Source organism: Saccopteryx bilineata, chromosome 5 (assembly GCF_036850765.1).
Source record: "Saccopteryx bilineata isolate mSacBil1 chromosome 5, mSacBil1_pri_phased_curated, whole genome shotgun sequence".
Lineage (NCBI taxonomy): Eukaryota > Metazoa > Chordata > Mammalia > Chiroptera > Emballonuridae > Saccopteryx > Saccopteryx bilineata.
The window spans coordinates 148723781-148749272 of NC_089494.1; the positions used below are offsets into that span (position 1 = coordinate 148723781).

A 25492-nucleotide genomic window follows, 5' to 3' on the forward strand; every position below is an offset into this window, starting at 1 on the left:
CCCCAGGCTATCAATTCAATTTCACAAAAGACCACTCCCCAAAAGAGGCTACAGTTTTCAAGGATGTTCCACATACTTCTGGAAGACAAACAAGAAAATCCCATCATGCCATGTATCTTCAGTCACCTCTGTCAACAAAAACTCAACACTTCTAGAACATTGTTTCTACCCAGAAAAGGATTTCCATGCGGCTCTGTAGTTTCCCCTAGCCTACCCAATCTCAAGCCCTTCCCTGCTGCCTAAACTCATCCATATGTGCTCTGAATTCACGGTCCATCATGAGCAAATACCCTATAAACTAGACCTCTTTTCAGAACAATCTTTTTCATATCTTGCAGTTTTCTCTTCTGCTATGAATTGGATTGTGCCCTCCTCCCCTGCTAATTCATATATGAAACTGCTAACCTCCAATGCGATGGTAGTAGGAGATAGGACCTCTAGGGCAGTGGTTCTCAACCTTTCTAATGCTGTGACCCCGCAATACAGTTCCTCATGTTGCGGTGATCCCAAACCAAAAAATAATTTTGGTGGCTACTTCATAACTGTAATTTTGCTACAGTTATGATTTGCAATGTAAATACCTGATATGCATTATGTATTCTCATTGCTACAAATCAAACATAATTTAAACAGTTATTAATCACAAAAACAATATTTAATTATATATATTGAGAAATATTTATTACTAATGGACCTCATTACCTAGTGTATTGGGGCTACCATTCCGTAAATAGCTGCTTAACTAATGGATCTGTTTTTTCCAGATTAGTGGCAAGTTTTCTATATAGAACAGTGTGAACTACGTCATAGGGTACACTGCAGTTTCTGCACAGCATAGTATCTTTCAGGGCTCTTTCACACTATGAAGCAGCGGTTTCTGCGGTGGAATCCACATCTCATTTACTTCAATGGGAGACCCGTGGATTCCGCAGAAGAGAGATCCCCTGTATGGCAGAAATGCAGTTCTGACACATTTCTTCCTCTCCTGTTCAAGTCAATAGGAGGCCACAGCAGGTTCCGCTCAAATATAGAGCATGTTGCTTAATTTTTTCCACGCTAGAACTTTTCCTAGAGCAGAAAAATTCCAAAGGTGGAATCCGCCACCCCCAATAGACTTCTATAGGAGGCAGATCTTTTACACTGCAGAATCCGCACAGCAGATTCCTCAGTGTGAGGCCTCTTTCAGTCTATTGGGGGTGGCGGATTCCACCTTTGGAATTTTTCTGCTCTAGGAAAAGTTGTAGTGTGGAAAAAATTAAGCAACATGCTCTATATTTGAGCGGAATCTGCTGCGGCCTCCCACTGACTTGAACAGGAGAGGAAGAAATGTGTCGGAAACTGTCATTTCTCCACCTCTTATTGAAATCAAAAGGCTGCGGCGGATTGTGTGGTAACCCGAGATTCTCGGGAGCTCTCTTCCACAAAATCTGCTGCACTCCCAATGAAATCAATAGGAGGCGGATTCAACACCGGAAACCGCTGATTTCAGCAGTTTCCTCATTCAGAATATAGGAAAATAGTGGGAGATATGGGAAATAATTATACATTGGGGAACAGTGTGAACTACATCTTATAGTGGTCTCTTATAGTATAAGACCGATGTAGTTCACACTGTGTAAATGTATGGTGCTTTGTGTAAGTGTAAGCTGCTTTGTGTACTGTGTAATGATTACACACAAAGCACCTTACACTTACACAGTATTGTGTGTATGGTGTGTGCACTGTTTTTACATTATTAACCTTTTTTTACACCAGCAGGCTGTCTCGCAGGCTCTCTTGGCTCTCCGCCTCTTGCCTCTCCGCCTCCTTGGCTTCTGTCCTCCGGTGCTTGCTGCACCCGCCCACTGATGATGTCAGCAAGCGCCGGACACACGTAATGCGTTGCTATGGATGAGCAGCCGTGCTGCTATGGACTGTGGAGCGTCGTCGTCCCCCCCCCCCCCCCCCCCCCCCCCCCCCCCCCCGCTTCCCCTGCCCCTTAGGTCCCAGACAGATAATGCAATCACGTCTGCGCATGACCTCAGGCATTCAGTTTGGAACGCATGTCCATAAGGGCGTGTGTTCAAGCTGAATAGCGCTGCTGCAGACAGTAGCGCAGCTTCTCAGCGGCTAATATGTATTTTCTGATGGCTTTAGGCGACCCCTGTGTTTTGGTCGTTCGACCCCCACTGGGTCGCGACCCACAGGTTGAGAACCGCTGCTCTACAAGATGATTAAGGTTAGATGATGTCATGTGGGGGAGACCCATGATGGGATTAGAGCCCTCCGGAGAAGAGACCAGACAGCTTGCCTCTCCTTTTCTCTCTGCATGTGAGGACTCAGCAAGGCAACAGCTGTGTGTGAGCCAGGAAGAGGGCTCCACCAAGAACCTGTCTATGCTGACAACCTGTTGTCAACCTAACAGCTTCCAGAACTGTGGGAAATAAATGTCTGCTGCTTGGGCCACCCTGTCTATGGTGTCCTGTCAGCAGCAGGCGCAGACTGACACCTTCTCTCCATTACACCAACACTGCCTTCTTCTCTACTGGACCATTTCTCTGAGAGTATATACCATGGTAACATTTCCCATCTTAAAATACAAAACAGTGACTTTCCCCCTTCATCTCTCATCTTCCTTCAGCTACCTCACTTCTCAGTTTTCTTTTACAGTAAAATCCTAAGAGTTGTCCACACTCACAGCCTCCTCAGTCCCTCCATCAATCCTCTCTGGAACCCAATCCAACAGAGCTTCCATGTCCACAAACTCCCAATACCAGTCTCATCAAGACTACCTGTGATGACCACATCGCCAAAGAATGGGTAATGTCGTTCTCTTCTTATCCACCTGTCACCAACGTGTGCAGCACCCAACACTCCCTCCTCTGCAGACCTGCAGACACTTTTTATCCTTACAGCCATGACTCATGTCTCTCCCAAATCTGTGTCATGGTGTGTTTTTCCTGGATCCTTGTGCCCCAAGCCCCAATGACAAATGGCAGTGAGCCTCAGGAGTGTTATCTTCTATCCCAGTCCACTTCACAGTGCACCTGGCTTTAACCATACCCACAAAGTAGCCAAATAACAGTTACCAAATTCATACTTCCATCCCAGACCTTTCCTTGAACTTGCATATCTATCTCCACTTGGATGGTTAATGGGTAAACCAGCCTGTCTGAATCAGGCAGATTAGCATGCCCTACAAGTTTCCCCTTGACAACTTCTCTCTTCTAACTGCTAGGGCCAGACAGTTGGAGGCCTCCACAGGTGTTACTCTCACAGTTCATATCTAGTTCACCATGAGACCCTCCCTGTATCCAAAATGTATTAGCTTATGTGTTTACAATCCATACCCACTAGAACACAAGCACCAAGAAATCAGGGACTTAATTTTGTTTGCTGCCATATTCACAGTAGGTGGAACTATATCTGGCAATGGCAGGTGCTCAATAAATACATATTTCTTATTTTGTTTAATCAATTTCAATATGGGCACTGAAATTAGAAAAAATTATTCCATACACCTAAAAATTAATGACTAATTCACTCCATAAATTTATTTGCTCCCATATAATCTACATGAGTGGAGGCCAAGGAGACAGCATTTGCTACTGATTTTCTCTACTACAAAATCCAGGCCATAGTTCCTGCTGTTCAACACCTTCTCTCAGTTATACCAATAAATGCATGGATGCTTTGAAAAATAAAAGCTATCCTTATTTCCATTACATTATCATTTATATATATACTGCTCACAAAAATTAGAGGATATTTTATTGCTTCATATTCATTTTGAAATATCCCCTAATTTTTGTGATCAGTATAGTTAAGGCAGGTAGGGGGCTTCAGATTTCTTACTTTCTGAGTTCCCAGTGAAGGCTCTTTAGTTTTTGTAAGTGGTGACGTGTAGCCCAAAACAAATGCTCACAGATACATACATAATAAAGGAGAAATGCAAACAAGTCATCGCAAACTCCCCAAACATGGGGAATGAACACTAATTAATGCCAAGAGATTGAGGAAAGTAACTTAATGGGTCAGCCGTGTGGTGGAAATACGAATTACAAGCAACAACAAACCAAATTCCAAACTGCCAGGTCCCACTAGAAACTTCCAAGCCTGGGGGGTCGGGGGGCAGTGGTCACTTTCCCACTCTGGGACACTGACATCACTTTTCACTGTCCAGCACCCCTGGCTGAGGGCAATGGAGAGGAGACCTGGGAGTTCCAAGGTTCCGAGGCTCAGGGAGCAAACAGGGCACTCATGCTCCAACAACACCTTTCACATCAGTAGAGCAGAGCAGAGTCAGTGAAGGCCCTCAACCCTCAGTGATGGCCTGACACTCGCTTTCTGCTTCAGACTCCATGTTCAGTATTTCAACACTTCACTGTGATGTTTGAAATCATATGTCACCTGATTGGCCTCTATTTGTTGTTATTTCATGGAAGAATGCCACTCAGAGACTACCAGATGCCTGTGTAAGGCAAATTTCCTCCTTTCCTGTTGGCCAGTAAAACAAAGGGTGTGACTCTGGGTCCTGAGCCATACAGAGCACACGAAGCCCAGTGAGGGACTGGATTGGGACCAAGGGTGCAGAGGGGGGACCTCTGTAAGAGTCATCTTTTCTATCCTCTTGCTGTCAAAGCAACAAACAGCACTGGGTTCCAGATTTAAAAGCCACCTTACTACTGCTCCCACTGACTCTAGATAACACAGAACTGGGTGATGATTCCAGCGTAACCAGGCACAGATTCTGCTGGTGGATCTGTACTTGTGTGGGCTTCTTACAATTAGGAAGGCCTAGCATCAAGAAGAGAACACAAGGCTCCCGGCTGTAACCAAGGACAGGTCCACACCTCTTGCTCACCACAAGCCCCCAGCTTCTAGCACAGTGCACACCTAGTATATGGTTGTGACCCATGAACTGATCAGCGCCCAAAGGAATAAATAGATGGATGAGTGATGTCTCATTCACTGCTGTATTACCAGGGCTAAAAAGATTATCTGAGGTGGCAGATACTCAGTAAACATATGCTGAATGTTAAATAACTGAACACCTTCGTATGAGACCCTACAAAGATTGTGGATACATGGAAAGAAATTACACTGGACCACAGCAGCACCATGCAGTCCCCCCATCATTACTTCTGCACTTTTTGAAGCCACAGAAGCAGATTGAGGGAGATAAAAATTTTATTCAATAGAGCTGAACACTCCAATCTCTATGGTTCTAATGTGTCCTGGTGACAACACAGCTAGCTATCCCAGACTCTACATCGTCAGACTAGTACTCATGGCTCTAATAATTTCTGCAATCACTTTCTCAAAGTTAAAGTTATCACAACCTATTCTCTTAATTGGTCATGTCTAAACTATTGCATCCCTTAAATAAGTTGTGATGAATAGTATCAAAGTGACTCTTCTAGATACAACAGATGATAGGTAGGTAGGCAGATAGATAGATAGATAGATACATACATACATACATACATAGATGATACATAGGTGATGGGTGGATGAATATATGATAGAATGAAAGATAAATCGATAGCTATGGGTGGATGGAAAGATAAATGGAGAGATAGGTAGGTGGGTAGGGTGGGTGCACACATGTGTATCTGTATTTTACTCATCAGGAACAGCATTCCCACCATGGCAGAGAAGCTTAGCACTTCAGAAAGTTTCCTGAGTGTGCAGGATTCATGTTGCTTTCTCTGAAGCCTTCTTTTAAGAGCCAGAAAGAAAAAAAAATGGAGCAGAACCTCAAGTGCTGTATTTCTACCCTTTCATGGAAAGTGCACAACTTGTCGATTTTCCTTCTATAAAAAAGTTCAACCTTTAAATGACTGACCCATGCTGCCAAGAAGCAGCACATAAAACACTGGTCCTTTTTGCTGCCAAGCCAACATATTCCATAGCAACTTTCAGCTTCACACATCAAAAGGTGATGCGCAAAATGTGAAAAAGGACTCTTAGAGATGACAGGTTTCTCTTTTTTGCTAAAAACAGAGGTTACATTCTGGTGAGTAAGTTAAACCAAATAACATTTAAGAAAAACCATGAATGCTCCCCCAATCTCTGTAATCCCGCAGGGACATTATCCTGGTATGCTGACTTTACAAACATGGCCTTTATAATCTCAATAAAAACAGAGACTTTACAGTTCTTCCTGAGCTGGTGTTTTCAGGGTCATCTCTGTCAGTAGGATTGGTCGGACTTCTCTCATTTCAGCACGTGTCTACTTGTCGTGGACCGTTAATGGCAGGGAAGCCATTATAGATTCAAGGCTTAGCAAAAGGCTAAGTTCTCCCCCCTCCATCTCCATATTTGGCTTTGATGCTGAGTATTTGCACCCACTCCACTTGCTTCCTTGGGGTGCAGGAAGCAATATACATGCCCTTCCTCTGACTCTTTGTTTGTTTCAGATGTTTGTAAATTTCACTAATGTATCCTGTGTAAATTTCACTAAGGTATCCTGTTTTGCCTTGGGAGAGTTCCTGTCTTAGCCTTTGATGTGCAACTTTGTATCAGGGTCCTTGATTTGCATATGTCTATATAATAAAGCAAACTGGGCCAATGAGGCACTCAGATACTGCCAGGCGGTTTGAGGAGTCCTCCCGGTCCCATCGGTTTTGTTCTGACAAAGTGTATTTCCTTAATTCCACACCGTTATTTGGAGCTGCGCTGGTCCGCGGCATCTACTGGACAGACTTTTCATGGCAGGACACAATGACATGAGTAAATATATCACTACATGTTCCACTCCTCCTTTTTCTATTTTACTCAGGCTGGCTCACTCATTTAATGTCTCTTTCACACATGGATACAACCACACAACACCTGCCTTATCCCTATATATGAAGTAAGCATCACAGACTAAAGATTAAGGAGACCACATAGGAAGCATAATGCAGAGATTTCCCAATTTGTGAATGGCCGACAAGAATGGTGCCCACAATCTCGGAGGTGTGGCAGGTTTGTGATACAAAAACCTTGTAATTTTGCCAAGGGCCCGTGTAGATCTGTAGTCTATGTATATATTTGTGATAGGTGTGCAGGTAAAAGAATTGGGGGTAAAAAAGGGCAGTCCTGGTTGACAATGATCACATTGAGCAATTCGATTTATGATAACCACCACCACTTACTGTCTGTACTTACAGGTCCCCCCTCCATGCAACAGGGCCCAGGGGTCCCATAAAAATGCCTTAGCCCCCGAGGTAGGGTCAACAGCCTCACACCCCACCCGGAACCCCAAGCCTGCTTGTTCTGAGTTTCCTTACATGGGATGAGTGAACTTGACTGGGCCATCTACTGGCTCTGGCGCCAGATCCTTAGAGGTCACTCACTTCGCTTGGCTGCTCCCTCGCTGGAGTGAGGCCAGTCGCAGCTCTCTGTCCCTCAAACCCTCACTCAGGTCTAATGCTCAGCATGCTCCTTGACCAGAAGGTGAATGGAGCCACGTTGCTAATCACTTTTGCAGAAACTTGCTCCTCTCTGGGACATGGCCCTCTCAGAGCTCAGGACCCTCTTCTCTCCCCGACTGGCTATGCACCAAACCCACACACATTGTCTATTTCTAGCAGACCGGACAGAGGGAAGGCACTATCACTTCACGTTCTCCAAAGACACAAAAACCTGTGACTGCTAACACCACTGATGACCCGAAAAAGCAAACACACTCTGTCTTTGCTCCAATTACCTCATTCTCTTGAAGTAAAATGAAATCTGAAACCATATGGAGGTTCTGGTGCTGAAGGGAGAGCATTAGCATAAATATTGGCTTGGTGGAACTTACATTTTTCTTGCACTCCCAGAACTGAAGTGCTTGCTCTTTTTCCCCACCCCCTTCCTGCCGCATACATTTTCTGAATGTCAGCAAAAAACTAGTTTTATCATCAAAAAACTGCTCTGGCCTGGCTTTTACATCTGGCCGCTGGCATCTATTGGATAATTGATCAGGGATAACTACTCTGGGCTTTAAAATATCATGTAGTAAAAGTAAAATAACTGGCCTTGGCCGGTTGGCTCAGTGGTAGAGCGTCGGCCTGGCGTGCAGGAGTCCCGGGTTCAATTCCCGGCCAGGGCACACAGGAGAAGCGCCCATCTGCTTCTCTACCCCTCCCCCTCTCCTTCCTCTCTGTCTCTCTCTTCCCCTCCCACAGCCGAGGCTCCATTGGAGCAAAGTTGGCCTGGGCGCTGAGGATGGTTCCATGGCCTCTGCCTCAGGTGCTGCTAGAGTGGCTCTGGTTGCAACAGAGAGACGTCCCAGATGGGCAGAGCATCGCCCCCTGGTGGGCATGCCGGTTGGATCCCGGTCGGGCACATATGGGAGTCTGTCTGACTGCCTCCGCGTTTCCAACTTCAGAAATATGCAATAATAATAATAATAATAATAATAATAATAATAAAAAAATAGCCAACCCCTAAAGAGAGATGGAACCTAAGGTCATCTTGTTTAACAGAGCCCACAGGTACCAGAGAGCTCATGCTAATACTGGGATGTATGGTAAGAGGGTGTTTAGACAGCTCCAAAGAAACCCATCAGTTCACCATATTTTTATAAGAACAGCTTCCGTGATCTGTTCTGATCACTCACAACAAAAACAGGCGCAAACTCAGACAGACAACATGGCTGTAACAAAGATGCACTCTACTTGAAAACACTGGCAGACTAAAGGGTCAGTTCTCAGCCTAGTTTATCATGACAGAAATTCTTCCAGGTCATCCTGGTTTGAGTTCTTTCAGCGAGTCTAACATCTTTGGGGATCTATGGTCTGTGCCAACTTACAGAGTTGGAATTAACCAAAGGTCCTACCATTTACCCACACTGCCACAGCCTTTCAGAGATATCCCTGAAAGATGGGACTTTTTATTTCTTTTCAAAATATAACACTCTTTTATGCCTGTGATTATCCCCAGTTGAAGGACTTATCCTCTAGCCATACATGACCTCCTTCTGTTCCCAGACACCACCTTGAACTTCCCCTGTGCAGTCTTACCAATACTGTGCATCCGAGGTGCTACTTGCTCTGCCTCAGCCAGAGTAAGTGTCACTTGCCATGATTTGTCACTTCCTCCCCTGTGTTCCTAGGGCAGTCTGCTCGTGTCTCTGTTGTGTATTCACCCTAATGCACATTGACCTCAGAATTATGTCATCTCCTCAACAGGAACGTGAAGCCCAAACAGAAAGAGGGCAGATGCTTTTCTGACCTATGGCCTCATGCAGTGCCTGGCTCCTCAAAGTTTCCTAACAAAGATGCCTGTTCAATGGATAAAGGAATTGTTATGCCCAAGGAATTAAAACACATTCTTCATTGTACAGTAGCAATAAAGAAGATATACGGGGTGTTCTTTTCCTTAAGAAAAAGCACTAATGTGTGTGAATAGCAGAGAGTGCAAGAGCAGTTCAGAAATGGTTCCAAAATTCCAAGCTGTCTCCAAACTTGGTCTGGGGTGAGCGACACAAGTATAACAAAGGGAAAACTCCAGCAACACAGTTAGGATCGCTGTCCACCTGCAGGCTGCTTCCCACAGGCAGGAAGAGAAACAGCAATTGAACCGCAAAGTGGTGAGCAGCCTGGGCTTGGCCAGGATGCAGCCAAAACACAAATGTCAGGCAAGTGCCTGGAGCTCTAGAAGCATTCCTCAGCACCTCCTCTGAGCAGGCACTACTCAGTTTCCTGGGTGGAGGGGAAAAGTGTCATTCTTAACAATACCTTCCAGTGTCTCAGGAAGCCCTTTCTTTTGCCCTTCCAGGCTGACTTACCTCTTCAGGGAAACCTTCCCTCCAGCTCTAAACCCTCACTCCACACACAATGGATCAGTCCTCTGTGTGCCCAGAGCTCTGCAGTCAAATCTAGTGCTTCCCCCTGACTCAGAGGACTGTATGCACATCCTTCCCACTAGACGGTGGGCTGGTCACAGCAGAAACACCATTTTCCATCTTTGAATGAGCAGCTTCCAGCCTCCAGGATTAGAAGAAAGGAAGTGCTTGGTAAATGCCACCCGAATTGATTCACATTTCTTTTATCTCCTTCAGAAATTGCACCCACACCATAAATACACTGGAAATAAGCCAAATGCAACTGTGAATGCACTTTACCTCTTTAAGAACCAGCACGCATTTGCCTGGTCCCACTGACTGAGGTAGCTCTGCGATTCTCCCCTTGTTCAGGTAGGGGCCTGAGAAACACCTGTGATTGATGAAAAGCTGGGGACAGCTGTATTTCCCATTGACAGTACCTGTGGGCAAGAGCAACACCGTTGATACTCTAAGAACCAACAAAAGCCTGCTTAGTACACTTAGTTGGCAAAGCTACTGTACTCAGATGTACACTGTGGGCACATTAATTTCAGAATGTTTTATAGATACAATAATATCTTAGAAATTCTGATTATTTTTCTACTGTATAACTTTTCTGTTTATTATGCAGTATTTAAGACACAAAAAGTGCAAAAACTAAGACAATAATAACTAAGATATCAGGATGAGGCTTAAGAAAAAAAAACATAACATAGCTAAATACCCATGCCCTACATCCTGGAAATTCATCCCAGAAGTAACCGCTACCCTGGATTAGTATTTACCATTCAAGTATCAGTACTCCCATGCAAGTCTATAAATTCTACCACATGCTTATATATCTGTGTGTAACAAGCAATAAATATATTTAAAATATTCCATAAATGGTTTTTGGCAACATTTTGTTTGAACAACATGAAGTTTCTGAGATCCACGTAAGCTGGTAAATGATAATCCCTAACATTTATTCATTTTTCAGTTCTGTGTATTATTCCATCTAGAGTTTTCCATACTCTTATTGATGGACTTAAAAGTTGCTTTCACTCTCTCAATGTTACCACAGTATTTTAAAGAATACAAATGCAAAAATCTACTTCTACTGATGGACCGGAAAGTCTTCCAAGTACACAACCAGGAGTGGAATTACTCAGTTATGTGGTCTGCACATCTTTAGTTTTATTAGACATGTTATTCTACCCAACCTGATACTTGAGTAAGCACTGTGTAAGAGTTCCTGGTCTCAGCCCTGGCCAGTTGGCTCAGTGGTAGAGAGTCAGCCTGGCATGCAGGAGTCCCAGGTTCGATTCCCAACCAGGGCACACAGGGGAAGTACCCATCCTCTTCTCCACCCCCCCCCCCTTCTCCTTCCTTTCTGTCTCTCTCTTCCCCTCCTGCAGCCAAGGCTCCATGAGAGCAAAGCTGGTCCAGGCGCTGAGGATGGCTCTATGGCCTCTGCCTCAGGCGCTAGAATGGCTCTGGTTGCAACAGAGCAACAACCCAGATGGGCAGAGCATCGCCCCCTGGTGGGCATGCCGGATGGATCCCGGTTGGGCGTGTGCAGGAGTCTGTCTGACTGTCTCCCCGTTTCTAACTTCAGAAAAATACAAAAAAAAAAAAAAAAAAAGGAAAAAAAAAAAGAGTTCCTCGTCTCCCACATCTAGGCCAACACTAGGGATTGTAGGGTTCCTTAATATTGTCAACCCAATAGACATAAAATGTTCCTTACAGTGGTTTAAATTTTCATTTCCCTCATTATTCTTTCAACTTAGAAAATGAACTAAGTGAGTTATTGGTTAGTTATATCTTGAGCTGCCTTGGGAAAAAAGAGTTAACTAAATAATAAGATACTACCCTAGGCCCTGGCCGGTTGACTGAGTGGTAGAGCGTCGGCCTGGTGTGCGGACGTACTGGGTTTGATCCATGGCAAGGGCACACATGACAAGTGCCCATCTGCTTCTGCACTTCTCCCTTCTCCGTTTCTCTCTCTCTTCCCACCAATGGCTCAGCTGGTCCGAGCATCAGCCTGAGGCACTGAGGATAGCTCAGTTGATTCGAGCACCAGCCCCAGACAGGGCTTGCCAGGTAGATCCTGGTCAGGGCACATGCGAGAGTCTGTCTATCTCCCCTCCTCTCACTTAAAATAAAAAGGTATCATTCTAAAGCATCATGATGCCTAAAAACAAAGGATGAGGTTTCACTTTCAGCTATGAGACTCATGCTCTTCCACTGCTGCTCCAAGCTAAGCTATACTCACAGTGATATTTCTAAGATGCTAATTTAACAGTCCAGGAAGTTTTGTTTTCATGGAACTTCAACTAAAACCCAACAACAGCTGAAAAGGGGCAGTAAAATAACAATTACATATTCTAAAAGAGTAGCAGACATGGTTCTTTTTAAACCATTTTAAAGTCCAAATTCTATACAACAGGCAAAAAAATAAAGTTCACAACTACATTTACATGGAAAGTTTTTGGTAGGATTACTCTACCCAGACCTTTAGAAAAAAATAATTTTAGTAAATTCACTCATCAAACTGCTCTCTTTATGACAAAGATGACTTGAATTAATAGGATTTTCCAATAGAATATAGGTTTTAACCCTAAAATTCAGAGCAGGTTTCACTTTGACTAGAAAATAGAATTCTTAACCACATATATTACTTAATGTACCAACATGTCTACAATCATATTTGTGGTCAAAGGGTAACTCGCATTTGTGTTTTCAAAGATTACTATATGATGTAGGACTTTGTATATTAAAAATCATATTATTCATGACCAGTTATTCAAATACAGAGGGTTTTAAAGAATAATTCAAAAGCCTGAAGAGACTTACGTATTAACCAATACTGTAAAAATGCAAGTGGAACTGGCAAAAAATTTCAAAAAAGGAATCCCTAATAATGATTATTTTCAACTTCTTCTTCCACATGATTTTCTATGACACACAGACTTAACTGGGCTCACAATTTCTAAGGTGCACGTGGACGTTTTTCCTGCAGAACAAGAGAGCTGTCTAGGGCTACTGACCAAGGAGCAGAAAAGATAAGGTACAAAGAATTTAGCTTAGAAAAACCTTTTCTTTTTCTTTATAAAAGAGTAAGTATCCCATTAATAAGTAACAACAGAGTAAAAGAGTTTAGGTTCAAAGTTGAGATGGCCTCATATGGACCTAAATTATGTGCATGTCTCTACTCAGAACAAATTGGAAAGTGACAGAGCCCTAAATGGGCTCATTTACCTGTGGTGTCCAGGGGAGGAAATAAACAAAGGTCATGAGGTATTTTCTCAACAGGCACTGTGGATGGCAATCTGAAGGTAAAGAAAAGAAAACTCTCATGTGTCACACTCTGTAGAAGATACTATTACATTCCAAAGTCTTTTTCAACTTAAAGTGACTATTAGAGAAACCCAAAGCTCAGACTCTAGCAAGATGCGCGCATCTAGGAGCAACATCAGGAAGAACACATAAGATCTTTCAAACAGGTTGTTCTCAAACTCTCATAATAACCCCAAACTCTCATAATAACCCCAAGATACCTGACCCTTTAGAGGCCATCACTGATCAGTGAGGTCCTTCTAAGTCACTCTAGGGCTGGTGTCTTGTGATAGCATTATAATAACATCCTTAATTGAATTTTAGCCATGAAGAAACATCAACTTACGTTGACTTTAATTAAAGTCAGATTTCTCCTCAATGTCTAATTGAAAACCACTTTCTGCTGAACTTTGATTTCTGGTAACTGCACTTGTGTAGGTCATGGCCACACTAAAGCCAGATCTTCAAAGAAAACCTATGAACTGATGATTCTTAAAATGTAAATTAGACTTATTCTACACTGCCGTTCAGTAAAAAGTTGCTAAATAAATATAAAAAGATGTAGCCTTGTGGGGGGGGGGGGTACAATGGGTTTCACAGGGACCTCCACATCGTCTGGGTAGAAACCACAGTTGAAAAGCTACATAAAGTCTAAGTAAACCAATATAAGAGATATTAGCTGGGTCATCTACAGCATTGGCTCTCAAAGTGAGGGTCTCTGAGCTGGCAGAGCAGTGTCACCGGGGAATGTGTTAGGCATGCAGATGCTCAGGGCCCACTGCAGACATAACGAGCCAGAAATTTTGGAGACGAGAGCCTAGCAATCTGACAAGCGTGTCTGATGCAAAGTATAGAATTGTGACAACAATTCCAGTGCCATGCAGACTTTTCCTGGATGTGGACTTTTCCTGGACTACTGCTCCTTGTGACAGCTCCTAACAGACTGAACTGGGGTTGAGTTGCATTTTTCAGGGATTTGGCATGGTGTTGGGTCCAACTTGGACTTGGTGAACATGGTAAGGACACTACTCTTTTATGGATTCTTACTGTATTGGCCAAGAGTTTGCTTAAAGGCTTTAATCACTGTAAAAAAAAATGGAGGACTGGATAAGGAATATGTGGCACATATACACCATGGTGCACTGTCCAGCCATGGGAAGTGATGACATCGGGTCACTTGCGGCAAAATGGTGGGATCTTGATAGCACTGTACGGAGTAAAATAAGTAAATCGGAGAAAAACAAGACTGCAGGATTCCGTACATTGATGGGACATAAAAACGAGACTAAGAGACATGGAAAGGAGTGTGGTGGTTGTGGGGGGCAGGGGGAGGGAAGGAGGGAGGGAGGAGGGGGAGGGGCACAAAGAAAACTAGATAGAAGGTGACGGAGGACAGTCTGACTTTGAGTGATGGGTATGCAACAGAATTGAATGACAAGATAACCTGGACATGTTTTCTTTGAATATATGTACACTGATTTACTGATGTCACCCCATTAAAATAAAAATTTATTTATTTATAAAAAATAAAAAAAACCCCGCTGATCCACAGACTGCAAAGGAGCTATAAATTCAAATTTGGATTCAATGATGAAACTATTATTTTATTATTTATTCTCTATTTCAAAGATAACCAGATAAAATTGGAGTCAAATTATTAAACCTGATATATTGTTTAGAAATGAATGTGCAAGAAATAACTACAAAACTGTTTTTCACTTTCCAATTACAATGCAGTTATTAATCAACTTCATTTCATTTAAATTTAAACTTGGGCACATAAAAAAAGTGCTGTTTCCAATTTCATTTCCACCAGTACATTAAGAAAATAGAAAGGATTGGCAAGGGATGTGTATTTTAGTATATTCTAGATATTTTCCAATAATATATAAAAATGTAACCCAGAGTTATGTTTCTAAAAACATACTGAGGGTATCTATGCATGCAGCCCAAACACACGCCTTCCTCCTAAAATTACAATTGAAATGTGGGATAATCTATATTTATTGAACAATGTAAGGCCTACAGATTTTACATTCGGAATCTCAGTCAACTATTGTAAAAACACTGAGAAATAGGCATTTTACAAATGAGGGCATTGATATGCAAAAAGCTAAAGCAAGCTATGAAAGTTTACCAGCTAGGAGGTGGTGGAGTTGGGCAGTAGCCTGAAACCTCTAATCACCAGGCCTGGCCAGGACCAGTGACCAAGCATGCTGGGAGGGGTTGCTTGGCCTCCTGGGTAATTGGAACCACTGTACTAGTAATGTGTGAGACTGGGGTGGCTTTCAGCTATGCTGAAATGGAATCACAGTGAGAAGTTACAGTCTGGAGTAAAAGTTCCTTCAGAAACACAAAGTAAGTGTACAGTAAATCAAAGTGGATATAGTTCACTGTCATCTTTTACTACAGTGTATGTGTTAACTAACTCTCCAATACAACAACCATGTTTTCTATTCTCTATAAAGACACTCTATAGTTTATCACTTAGTTCTTGCAAACAAGAAAGAATGAAAGAAAGTAAGGAGGGAGGGAGGGAGGACTTACTGTTTTTCTGGTTGCACAACTGCAATCTTTCTCTTCTTTTGTGCTGTAAAACAGGCCAAAAAAAAAGGGAACTCAGCTTGGTTTGGTAGTTAGACAAAAGAATTTTTAAAAAAGTTTAGTGTAAAACTGTCAGATTTTTTTTTTTTTTTTGTATTTTTCTGAAGTTGGAAACGGGGAGGCAGTCAGACAGACTCCCGCATGCGCCCGACCGGGATCCACCTGGCACGCCCACCAGGGGGCGATGCTCTGCCCATCTGGGGCATTGCTCTGTTGCAACCAGGGCCATTCTAGCGCCTGAGGCAGAGGCCACGGAGCCATCCCCAGCGCCTGGGCAAACTTTTGCTCCAATGGAGCCTTGGCTGAGGGAGGGGAAGAGAGAGACAGAGAGGAAGGAGAGGGGGAGGGGTGGAGAAGCAGATGGGCGCTTCTCCTGTATGCCCTGGCCGGGAATCGAACCTGGGACTCCTGCACGCCAGGCCAACGCTCTACCACTGAGCCAACCGGCCAGGGCTAAAACTGTCAGTTTTAAAGCAACAATTTAATTACTGAAAAATTATTTCATTCATGCCACAATTTTATCTTAATTTCTTCAGCATAAAATTGACATCAGAAATAAGGTTTAAATAAAATTTAGTACATTTAATGTTCACAGTACATATTGTCTGCTTCATTTTAAGATGTGATTTTAATAAGAAAAATAGCACACATATCATACCTCACATGAACACACCTAGTAAGATGAATTGGTGCAAGAACAATTATCCAGATGACTTTTCTTCCCAAAGAAAGTGTGATAAGTCAAATAATGTAATTACAATGGCTGCTCCCAAATAGGATTAGAGGCATGTTTTTAAACTAAAACATTTTATTTAAAGTCTGATTGGTGATTAACAATTATATCTGTCAAATATTAACATAAACCACTCAATAATAATCTTCTGGAAAAGAACATTTCCAGTTCATATTTATAATTGATTAGAACCACCTTAGCAAAGACAGACCAGAGTTTCTGGCATCTATTTTTGGCACAGCCAGTCCTGAATCTTCCAACATAAGCCTAAATTAATCCCAACAAACTTCTAAATCTGTCAAAGTTTGGTGGGTTTAGATTTAGAGAAAAATAAAAAGGATGCCAGGAGATTGAAATAATTATTCTGAGGTCAAAAATTTAAAAATATTTTAAAAGTGATGGGAAAATTTACTTTCATTGGATCAGACTCATTGAACAGTGTGGCATCTGGGAGAGAAGAATCACTTAAAATCCACCTTTGTCTACAATCAGAGCTACCTTCTTTATTTCACACAATGTCCCACCCTGCTCTTGACGAATATCGAATAAGACTTTTTAGTTCCCTTCAAAATCTTTTAGCATCAGGAAATGAGAAGGCCAGCTGTGAGATGGAACTTCCTTTACAGCAATATTGAGATTCTGTGTAAGTGTACATATAATACACTTAATATACACATAGTGTACTTTCTGGTATACTGCTAGAAAGAAGTAAAACTAGCATATAGTTTTCATTAAAAGTATGAGAAATATAGCTTATTTCATAAAAAATTAAAACCCTTATATTTAAGGACCTAAAATTTTAAATAATATTTTTGATACACCTATGGTAGAATAATTAAGGATTTATTAGGTTTGAAGATTTTTAAATGGTACCTTTCTAAGATAAGGCCCAAAAAATGTATGTTGAAATACAATGTTGTATTTTTTTCTTTCTTTTATTTTTTGAGAGACAGAAAGGGAGAGAAATGAGAAGCATCAGTTTGTAGTTGCAACACTTTAGTTCTTCACTGATTGCTTCTCAAACATTCCTTGACCAGGGTGGGGCAGGGCGGGGCAGGAGGGTGGGAAGCTCTAGCCAAACCAGTGACCCCTTGCTCAAGCCAGCGACCTTGGGCTTCATGCCAACAACCACAAGGTCATGTCTTTGATCTCACGTTCAAGCTAGTGACCCTGTGCTCAAGCTGGTGAGCCCACACTTACACCTGATGAGCCTGCACTTAAGTCGGCAATCTCAGGGTTAGTACCTGGGACCTCAGTGTCCTAGGACTATACTCACTGTACCACCACCAGTCAGCTGTTGTATGTATTTTAGGTATGTATATTGCTGGATTGCCTTTTTTCCCAAATGATACTGGTTTCAGTTGGTATTTTTGTGATCAGAAGGATGTGATGTAATGTTCTTTTCAAAGTACAGTTGAAATCTCACAGTTTAGTTACTGCTAAGAGTAATTAAGTGTTTATATTTATGTCACTAAATTACTAGGACCAATTATGACTTGGGTTAAACCTCATGAAAGAAAGTAGTCCTTTCTCAGATATGATAATATAAAAATACAGAATTTAGTTTAATATTTTAATCAAAATAATGAATTATATACATGAGTAAAGATCCAGATATTTCATCTTTGCCTCTCCGTGACAACCTGTGAAATGTTCATCTCATGCAAAGTATAAATGCGATTAAAACATTGGTGAGAAATCTGAAACTTTTTCTGTTTTTACAACTTAGCTATATTTTCTTTACAAAACTGCCTATTTATTCACCCCAAGCCCAGAGGTTATCCGTCTCAGCTCCAAGTTAGGTGATACTTACGGACTGTTTTGTGAGGTGTAGTCAAAGGGTAAGAATTGGCTTCACACCAGCCCACTGGGAAGATGTCCATGGATTCAACATCAACAATAAACTCTGGAGCAGGAGCCTGTAGACCTGCATCGGAAAGTCAAGGTGACAGGTACGAACAGGTTTTACCAAAAATACTTTGAGGAAGAGAGGAAAATACTGAGCATAGCTGAGATGGAAAGAAAACATTCTCCTGAATATTAAAAACAAAACCAATAGCCTTATGACAGATACAAGTGCCTGAAATATAAAACAGCAAGAGTGCAAGGGGTTCCAATAAAGTGGGGGTTTTGAAAAGAGAGATACCTCCCACTGAAGAGGGAAAAGGAAGTAGCCCAGGGACAAGTGGCATTGGTGTCAGAAAAGCTAGAAGAAGAAATAAGTCTCTTCGTTTCCAAGCTTTGAAATTTAAAAAATGTGGCTGAGCTTGGGGTGGGAGCCACAGGGCTCATGTTTTAGCCACCAAGATGTTCTTCACCCAACACCAAGCAAAGGTCAACCTTTAATGAAAATTAAAAATGACTGTTAAAAATAACTAGTAAGACTCCATAACACCAATTACAAGCAGTGAACATAGACAACACAATTTCCCTTATAACAAGTTCCCTTATAAGTGTGATTGGAGTTACTTATTTTGAACACGGTTTGTGGCCTGCAGACTTTTGCCAAGTGACACAAAAGTCATATATGTAGTATTGTCTGTTTTTATCCTTTTTTAATTCATTCACACCAGATTTATTGATTTTAGAGAGAGAGGAAGGGGACAGAAGAGAAGAAGAAGAGAGAGAGATAGAGAGAGAGAAAGAGTCAGAAATAATGAGCTGTTCCTGAGTATATGCCCTGACTGGGAATCAAACCGTGGAGTATTGTCTTTTTTTGTGAGGATCTGCCTACTTCTTGTTTCACAATCATGATAGTGCCCTGTGATCAATCAGCATCAGAGCTGAGCCTGAAAATCAGAAGAGATCAGAATATAGGATTACTAAAGGTTCAAGGAGCTTCTGCTACTGAAAGAGTAAATCTGGAACCCAGAAAACTCATGAAAAGAAGAAAATTCTCCTCTGAATCAATAATTCTTTTTTAAAAGCACTTTGAGATTAGACAGTCTTGAACCAAGAATCAAGAGCTAAGGGCTCTATTAACAGAGAGTGACTAACTGGCTCTGAAAGCTTCATTGTGCTTCGCTTTGGTTTCTTCACTGAGAACCAAGATGAAAATACAAAGATAGCTGCTCACACATCCAGATCATCACACATCTGATACATTTTTGATCATATCACCTCAAAAAACATAACTTCATAAAGCTGAGGAGCAGCAAACACAAAGGGGTCTTAACCATTTTCCCTTGGCTCCCAACCTCTTAATCCTCATCCTAAAGTAGATATTGTGAAAACAGAGTATGTTATTTGATAAATGTAGTTTCCCAATTTAGTGTTAAACCAATATATTGGTTCATATAAACTGCCCTGAACAAGCCCTGGCTGGTTGGCTCAGTGGTAGAATGTCACCCTGGCATGTATAAGTCCCAGGTTAGATTTCTGGTCAGGGCACACAGGAGAGAGTGACCACCTGCTCCTCTCCCCTCGCTCTCCCCCCACTTTCTTCCTCTCCTGCAGCCATAGCTCGATTAATTCGAGCACATCAGACCAGGTGTGCTGAGGATGGCTCCTTGGAGCCTTGGAGACACTGAAAATAGTTCGGTTGCAAGGGGCCCCAGATGGGCAGATCATTGGCCCAAGATGGAGGTTGCTGGGTGGATCACAGTCAGGCAAATGAGGGAAGCTGTCTTTTTATCTCCCTTACTCTCACTAAAAAAAATAAAAAATAAATTAAAATGAACTGGCCTGAACACTCGGAATGCAGATTCTGGTATATGTGCAGCCAAAGCGAGCACTGAATGCAGATTCTTATACAAAGATATATTATTGCCATTAGTCACTTTAAACTTTTGATTTTTTCTCATAGAAAGCAATTACTGAAATTATCAATCTTAACTTACTTGTTGCTTAATTCTCCTATAATCCAACAGATATATAAGCTAAATGAGCACAAGCAAGTCTACAGGGATTATTTTCAACATGGTTGAATGAACAGAAATTGTTTCTGTCTCATACAACTTAATTGTGAAAATTAATAAACTGAAACCTCATTTAAGATGGAAGTTAGAAGAGAGGACTCTCAGGCAACTGTCACTCAAAATGCACTGCTGACCTCAACCAGAAGAGACCCCAACAGGAAGAGAATACCTTGCATCCCTGACAGGAAGTGGTACTACTTTACTACCTCAACAGGAGGAAGATTCTCCTTTGCCTGGTAACAGCTCAGCCAATGAGAGGCTGCCATAACTCAGCCAATGAGAAGTCACTGTACATCAAACTTTCAGTTGCATTCAGTGGACTCTTGTTTACAACAACCCCACCCAACTCCACAAAAGACTGTTTCTCTCTTTTGCTTCTGAACTTCTGTGGTGTGCCATTAGACCAAACATCTTAAATTGAAATTCTCTGTTGTCCCCAAATAAACCCATTTCGATAGAGAAGTATCTGGCTGCTTATTTGTTTAAGGGTAACATAATCAATATTTAATCTATTTGTTAAATAAATCATCAAATAAATAAGAAAACATCCAAAATAAATGCTAAAGAGACACTCCGGGTAGCTTCAAATGTGAAAGTGATTTTTCTTGTCCCCACAGGCACACAATTCTGCAGAAGGTGCAGCAAAGAGGGTCTTTGGGCTGTTGCTCCATTACACAGAAGATGAGATGCTCTCATCTTCAGACTCACAAAAATAGCATGTGTTTCTTAGCTGCTCAATAATTTTGCTAGGTTGAATTCATCTACTAGATATATTTGTATTTCCAGAGTTATGTTTACGTACAAATAAGATTTTCAAGGTCAAAGTGGTACTTCAAAAAACAGCATAAATTAAACTTTATGATTATTTCTTCCAGAAAATGACTGTCATGACTGTCGTCTACTACTGTTCTGCTAATTTAGACATCACATCATATAACTGCTTTAATATATACACTGTGTAACAATGTATACATTAATACATTTCAATGGCTGTCTTTATAGTACTTTAAAATCTTTGATCATGCTTTCCATTCAATTAAACAAATATTTATAAGCTACAATGTGTCAACAATAATATTCTCAAGAAAGGTATAATCCTGCTTTCCTTCCACCTCCAAATCTAGCCCATTAAAGCATGTATTAAATAAGAACTAGTGGAAAAGTGGGTTCCCAGCAAAGTGGTCTTGACCCTGAAACTTTTCCAATCCTGTTATGAATGATGGGTACCATTTTTTTTTTATTTTCCTTTATCAACCTATGAATCTGGATATATCTGGCTGAACTCAGAATAAACTTTTAGAACACAGCTCTTTGTTTTCCAAGATTAGAGACCTAGTAGCTTACAAAATAATACAGTAAATAAGTATACAATTCTCTTTTCCTGTTTATTCTAGGATTGCCAAGACCACCTATGCAAAGCTAGATGTTCCATTAAGAATCACTGCAATACTTTTATTATTTCACAGAAAATCTCTACAAATGACCCAAAACCATGCTCAATCTCTGACTTTATTTCAGCTACATCAAGTCAGTATGGATTCTACTTATTCATTCTTATCCAGCATCTTCACCTCAAAAATCATCAGGAAGCCTAAATCTCCATCTGTAGGGAAGAATTTAAGTTACTACACATCCACAAGATGGAACAGTCTGCCGCTGTAAAAAGTATAAGTAACCTCTTTATATGCATATATGTAAAAACGTGTATGTAATTGAATACATAGTGTTCAGCAGGGTGCAGAATACTCTGTACATAGAGTATGCTACCATGGGTCTAAAAAGGGAAAATAATACAGTTATATGTGCATACAATAAATCTGGACAAAAAAAACAAAATACTAACACAGGGGTGTCTTCTGGGAAAAGAACTGAGTGGTAGTAGTCTGGAGGAACAGGAATGGGATAGAGAATCTGACCAATAATACTTTTGTGTATTTTGGGCCCTTGTGGAAGAATCATTTATTTTACAGTGACAACTTACCACCACAATAACAACAACACAACACAAGATATTCAGAGAAGAAAGGAAAAGTCTCATACACAAATACTGTCTTGCCACAGAGGTCAGATTAATGAAGGACAGGTTACCTTAAAAGGAATAAAGCTAAACTATGAATTATTTCACCGTTAAGAGGAGAAAGACTTTCCATGCTCACAAAGCAAATGTACAAGCATTTATAAATTGGTTAGAATCACTTAGGAACTTTAAAAGAGTATTGCAACAGCTACCATCCACTCCTACAAAGTTTCACTGTCCTTTCTAATTAAAGAGGCTGTAGTCCAGCAGATGACTCAGGGCACTACGACACTCTTCTATTGAAAATAACAGGATAAAAAAAAGATATGGCTTGTGACGATGCTGCTATCACACACCTAACATGACGGAATTGCTTCATTCCCAGCAGGGGTGAGCACAGGAGCAGGAGATGCTTCTGGTGGACTGGAAGCAAGAGGGACATGAGAGAAGTAAAGAGCCAACAGTGAGAAAGGCAGTTGATTGTCATCAACTCCAGTAATGGAACTGGAATGATACCTCCATCTCAGTTAAAAGCTGGGGTGAGAAGAAAAGCAAGAGGTATTCAAGGAAACAAGTTAACCTTGTTCAGTACGCCCTTTAATAGTTAAAGGTCACACCAAATAGTGATGGGCTCAGCATGCAATTAATTAAAAGGTAAAGTATAGAAGAACAAAAAGCTAGCTGATTATCGTGAGCAAGCAAGCAAGAACTGGATGCTGGAAACCCCTCAAGTCATCGGGTATGCTTCTTCCATCTGCAGGTGCCCAATTACGAATAAGATTTTAGAGTATCTCTCTGTCAGCTCTGGAGCTAAATTCCTAAGGAATAAAACTGTGGCTGGCAGATCCAGACATGATAGAAACAGAGAGCCTAAAGAAAAACCACAGAAATGGGATTAAATGTGTTTATGTGGAGAAAGAAAAGAGAGAGAAATACAGGACTGCAAATACTTACCGTACTTACTACAGGTCAAACACTTTTCCAAGTGTTTAATCTTTACCACAACCCTAAGAAATAGTATTTTTATCCCTATTTTATGAATAAGCAAACTGAGACACAGAAAAAGATCAAATAGCCATCAAGTGGCAGATCCAGGATTCGAACCCAAGCAGCCTAGTTCCAGAGCCTTAAAAGCATTTGAGGTGGGCATTTTCTCTCTCTCTCTCTCTCTCTCTCTCTCTCTCTCTCTGGCTGTTTGTTGTTTCTGGCCTATCATGTGTTTTATTCCTTTTAGGGTCCCATATCCCTACAGCAGAATTGCATTATGAGGTACCCACTGCCGTTACTGCGGAAGAAGGAGTCAGATCTACCTTCTCTCTGCAGGCAAATGGTGTCAGGCTCAGATCTCTTGAACGAGCAAGTGCTCAGGGAGAAGTCACATTCATCAAAATGTCAGCCTGCTGGAGCCTCTGTCAAAAAGCCTTCCTCCCAAATTTTCACTTTGCTATGATAGCCAGAGCCAATTCTGTTGCTGGCCACCAAGACTCTGTCTTGAGTCTTAGCTCCATAATAAATACAGACTCTATGCTTGTTAGAAGGAGGGCAATGCCTGTATTTTACAGAGCCCACTCTTAGAGCCCCATGAAGATACTATAGAGAAAGCAACTAGGAAACTACTGAGACCTTAAGAGCGAGGATGAAGACTTAGGCTGGGCTGTGGCAATGAGAGGAGATGAAGATACAGAGAGGCACTGGGCTACTGAAATGACTGAGCATGGGAGGTGCAAACAAAACAGGCTTATTCTAGAGTTTTTAACTTGGATGACTTTGTGGTTTCTAACTTGGATAAAATAATGGTACCATTAAGTCAGACTGGAAACTCGAGGAAATGCAGGAGCTCCATAGTGACGTCTGGTTGGAAAATGTTGATGTGCCCACGGAGGTGTTTTGCAGGTAGATGAAATGGGCGTTATGAATATGTTTGCTGTGTGTGGTGGGTATATGAGTTTGTTGGCATAGAACTGCTGTTTGAAGTCACAAGGAAAGATGAGATTGTACGGGCACTGAGGAAAAAGACTTGGAAGAATTCTGACCTTTACCTGTGAAGAAAGCAGAACAAAGGTGAAACCAAAAACCTGATCTAAGGAAAAGTCAGTGGGGAAGAGACACCTGCTGCCACTATGGAAAATAGGGAGTGGAGACTTTGAAGGAAGGATCAAAGTAAGTTAAATGTTGCAAAAGGGAAATGGGGCAGAACCACCCTAGAGACAGAGAATTACAAATGATTGTAGAGAAACTTACATAAAAAGAAAACAGCCTCAGTTAAAAAACAACAACAAAAACAAAACAAGCAAAGCAGGAGATGGAAAATGTATATTAACCTTCTCCACAAGAGGAAGAGAAAAATGAATGTGAGGACAAAATGGAGACAGAAAAGGGAAATGACTAGTAACAGAAAAGGTGTAAGTCGACCCTGGCCAGTTGGCTCGGTGGATAGAGTGTCGGTCCAGTGCGTGGAAGTCCTGAGTTTGATCTCCAGTCAGGGCACACAGGAGAAGCGACCATCTGCTTCTCCCCGCATCCCTCTCTCCCTTCTCTCTCTCTTCTCTTCTCACAGCCAGTGGCAGATTGGTTCGAGCATTGGCCCTAGGCACTGAGGATGGCTTTCAAGCATCAGCCCCAGATGGGGGTTGCTGAGTGGATCTCGGTCAGGGCGCATGCAGGAGTCTATCTATCTCCCCTCCTCTCACGTAAAAAAAAATAAAGAAAGAATAAAAAATAGTGTAAGTTGTTAAAAAAAATTCCTCCTTTTAATCCACCAATGTGCCCAACATATGAGCAGAGCTAACAAGGCATGTCTTGTTTTGTTACTTAATCTAAAAATGAAACTTATTGTTTATCAGTTAACGTGCTGTAAAGTATATATAAGCCTCCATCATTTAATTATGTAATCTAAGATCTTGTATATTTGATTTCCATACAACAAAGCTTTTTTTTATGATTAAGTAGTAAGAGGGAATGCTGATTATGGCTAATTGGACCTCCGCACCAAGTTCTACCTTCCTTTTGGCCTGCAGAGGATGAAGATCTGAAAAATTAAACTCCCAGGCTCCCTTACACATTAGGGCATTGAGTTCAAAATAGGTTCCACTGCTGTATCTACTCATGTGAGCTTCGAAGGACAG

At 41.5% G+C, this 25492-nt stretch overlaps 1 protein-coding gene across 8 annotated transcripts in view; it reads right to left on the minus strand.

Moving 5' to 3' along the window:
- The window catches only part of SFMBT2 (Scm like with four mbt domains 2), a 251723-nt gene that overhangs the window by 37733 nt on the left and 188498 nt on the right, over positions 1-25492 (minus strand). For all 8 annotated transcript variants that reach the window (XM_066279374.1, XM_066279376.1, XM_066279375.1 and 5 more), the window contains 4 exons: positions 18247-18360; positions 15644-15686; positions 13019-13089; positions 10079-10218 (listed from right to left, as the gene is read on the minus strand). In XM_066279374.1, the coding sequence (XP_066135471.1) occupies positions 10079-10218; positions 13019-13089; positions 15644-15686; positions 18247-18360 (368 nt within the window). The remainder of the gene's footprint in view (positions 1-10078; positions 10219-13018; positions 13090-15643; positions 15687-18246; positions 18361-25492) is intronic.